General features: G+C 37.4%; 1 protein-coding gene across 1 annotated transcript in view; it reads right to left on the bottom strand.

The window, feature by feature from the left end:
• The window catches only part of PCSK5 (proprotein convertase subtilisin/kexin type 5), a 600269-nt gene that overhangs the window by 211240 nt on the left and 386367 nt on the right, over positions 1 to 2662 (bottom strand). The window contains exon 17 of the mRNA XM_042780610.1: positions 439 to 523. Coding sequence (XP_042636544.1) covers positions 439 to 523 — 85 coding nt within the window. The remainder of the gene's footprint in view (positions 1 to 438; positions 524 to 2662) is intronic.

Raw genomic sequence — 2662 nt, 5'->3', positions numbered from 1 at the left:
CAAGCCTGAGGTACTTAAGATAAAAGAATGATTGGCTATATGGAGAGACATAATAAAGATAAGGGACTAGTTTCCTGCCCATCAAAGGAATAAATCAAGGGGATTAAATATAATTCATTGGCATTACTTGCAGAAAAACCCTTGATTGGCACACTGCAGGTCAAAAGCACAAAATGCCTCCCATTTTTATTTACTTACTTATATCTGAGCAATCTTTGCTAAAGAAAATGTTATTTGGTTTATAAACCCTCCTTAGGCTAGCTGACATCCAATTTGTCACATAAAATGGTTGAGAGAATGCAAATAGCAATCAAATGTCAAACCAAAGGTATATGGTAAGAGGGTTATTTATTTACTTCTTTCTTTTTTTCCATTTTATTTATAATAAATTGAGAAATTCCTGAGACTGTGACTTGATGAACTCCTTCACTCTCTTACCTTAGCCCATCCCTACATTCTGTACAGTTCTGGGCCTCAGTACACGTCTTGCAGTTTTCACTGCATTTCCGGCAAATATTTTTCTCTGTTAAAAAACAAACAAAAACAAAAAAAAACAAGGTTGTAAATCAATTGGTCAGTTGGATTCCATACAAGCATGTAGGGAAGTTCTAATATTTGCTAATGTATGCTGCAGTCTCCCTGGCCTGTGTAGAAATTTCAAGAACAGTCCCAGACCCACTATTTGTTATCACTTCTCAGCAAACCAACCATAGCAGGAATTACAGCACAGGGAAGCACCTTGGAGATGATACATCATTTTTAAGTAAAGAGAAGTATGACCCATTTAATTCTTAATTGTTATTTCATACTCTGTCCCCCCATCTTCTCTCTCTCTCAAGCAAGGTTTTCCAACTTCTACCAATGAAAATTCCCAGTATAAATCTGGGGCAAAACCACTGTGGAAGGGCTGGGAAATGATGCTTGAGGCTGGAATGGAATGGCAGACCCCCAGGGTCACAGCTTTTAGGATTACTCTGGTGCACTGTCCTACATTTATGACCGCAAAATAGGGGTTACTTATTTCTTGCATCACCTCAAATAGCACCTTGTACCTTATGGTTGCTTTTTTGATTGATATAAATGTTACTGTATTTCAGATAACATCTGTATTTAGAGAATAGAAATCTATTTGGTTGAACAAATATGTTTTAGATGCTAGTTTTCCTATTTAATTACAAACACAAGTCCACATGGGAAAGAAATGGCAAATTCATAACTGGGTATCTTGTTCATCGTTCTATCATGAAAAAAGGCTATTTGGTATATTAACTATTGTCATTGAGTCAATTCTGACTAATGGTGACCCTATATGTGTCAGGATAGAACTCTGTTTCATAGGGTTTTCAGTGGTTGATTTTTCAGAAGTAGATTACCAGGCTTTTCTTCTGAGAAGCTTCTGTGTAGATTTGAACATCTAACCTTTTGGGTATCAGCCAAACATCTTAAGCATTTGCAACACCCAGGGACTCCCTGGTATATTAAGGCAGGTTTTTTCTCCTAGATAAAATTTTGGTAGAGACTTGGTATCTGCACTGAAATGCAAGTGGATGACAGCTATATCCACCATCTATCCATCTATGTAAAATTGAATGAAGCTTTGTTCACGGGCTTCTCTTCCTCTAACTGCTTGATCTATTGGTGTTCAGCACTCCTGACAGAAACCATGCTTTAATGGATCCCTATAAAAAGCGACTGGATTGAGTGAGTACCTCAGCATGAAACATGAAGCCCTTTACCAACTCATGGTAGTTACCATTTGGTCTTTCTCACTGCATCATTAAGAATCCTGCATATAGCATAGGTCTAAACTCTAAGGTCTAAACTCTAACTCTGCTTTTATCACCTCCAATGGGCTAGTTCAGGGTCTCTGTTCTCTCTCTTGTTAAATGGAGATTACAATGATGCTTACTCTGAGGGTTAATGAAATTAAACAAAACAACTGTATAGAGCACTGTACATGTGTTGGTAGTAATTATTACTAGTCATGATCATATGTGGTCTCCATGTTGTATGTAAATACACTAATTCAATTATGAAACTATAGCAAAAGGTAATTACAAAAAAGGAAAGAGATACAGAGACCACTTGTGTCAACACTACATGGTGGCCGAAGTAATTATTTGAACAGCCTTCCTTAATTATCCACCTCCCAGGCTCTGGAAGAACTGACTCTCTCAATTACTCTGATCCTGCCATACAACATTCCAGAACAAATTTATTTTCTAAGGCTGAGGTTCTTGATAGAATTTTGATTCACACCCCCTCCAAAAGAATAGGGCTTATTTCTGTGGACCACTTACCACTCCTCCCCCTATTTTCTACTTTCTACATTAAGTTGTAGCTATGTTCCAGGGAAATCCTTGCCCATTGTTCTAAAGGGCAAGTTTATCTGCCTCATGGAGAAATGCCTGCCTTTGAATCAATAAAGAATTTCACTTCTTAAGAAGCAATAGTATCCACTTCAGAATCTTGTCTGATTTCATTTAACTAGTCTTGTTTTTGGTTTAGGTTGGCTTTTCTTCTTTTTTTAAGTTGTGTGGAAACATGAAATTTCAGTACCACGCTATACCAGGGTGAGACACCTTTGTTAAGATGAATTATCCAGAGCTCCAAAATAAAGCAAACTGTGCTTGTATGCCTTTTCAATGTCATGTTGGAGTGC

This window comes from Orycteropus afer, unplaced genomic scaffold (assembly GCF_000298275.1).
Source record: "Orycteropus afer afer isolate SDZICR_OR568_19922 unplaced genomic scaffold, OryAfe1.0 scaffold00005, whole genome shotgun sequence".
Classification (NCBI taxonomy): domain Eukaryota; kingdom Metazoa; phylum Chordata; class Mammalia; order Tubulidentata; family Orycteropodidae; genus Orycteropus; species Orycteropus afer.
The sequence above is the reverse complement of the archived record's forward strand: the minus strand, read 5'-3'. Positions and strand labels throughout refer to the sequence as shown.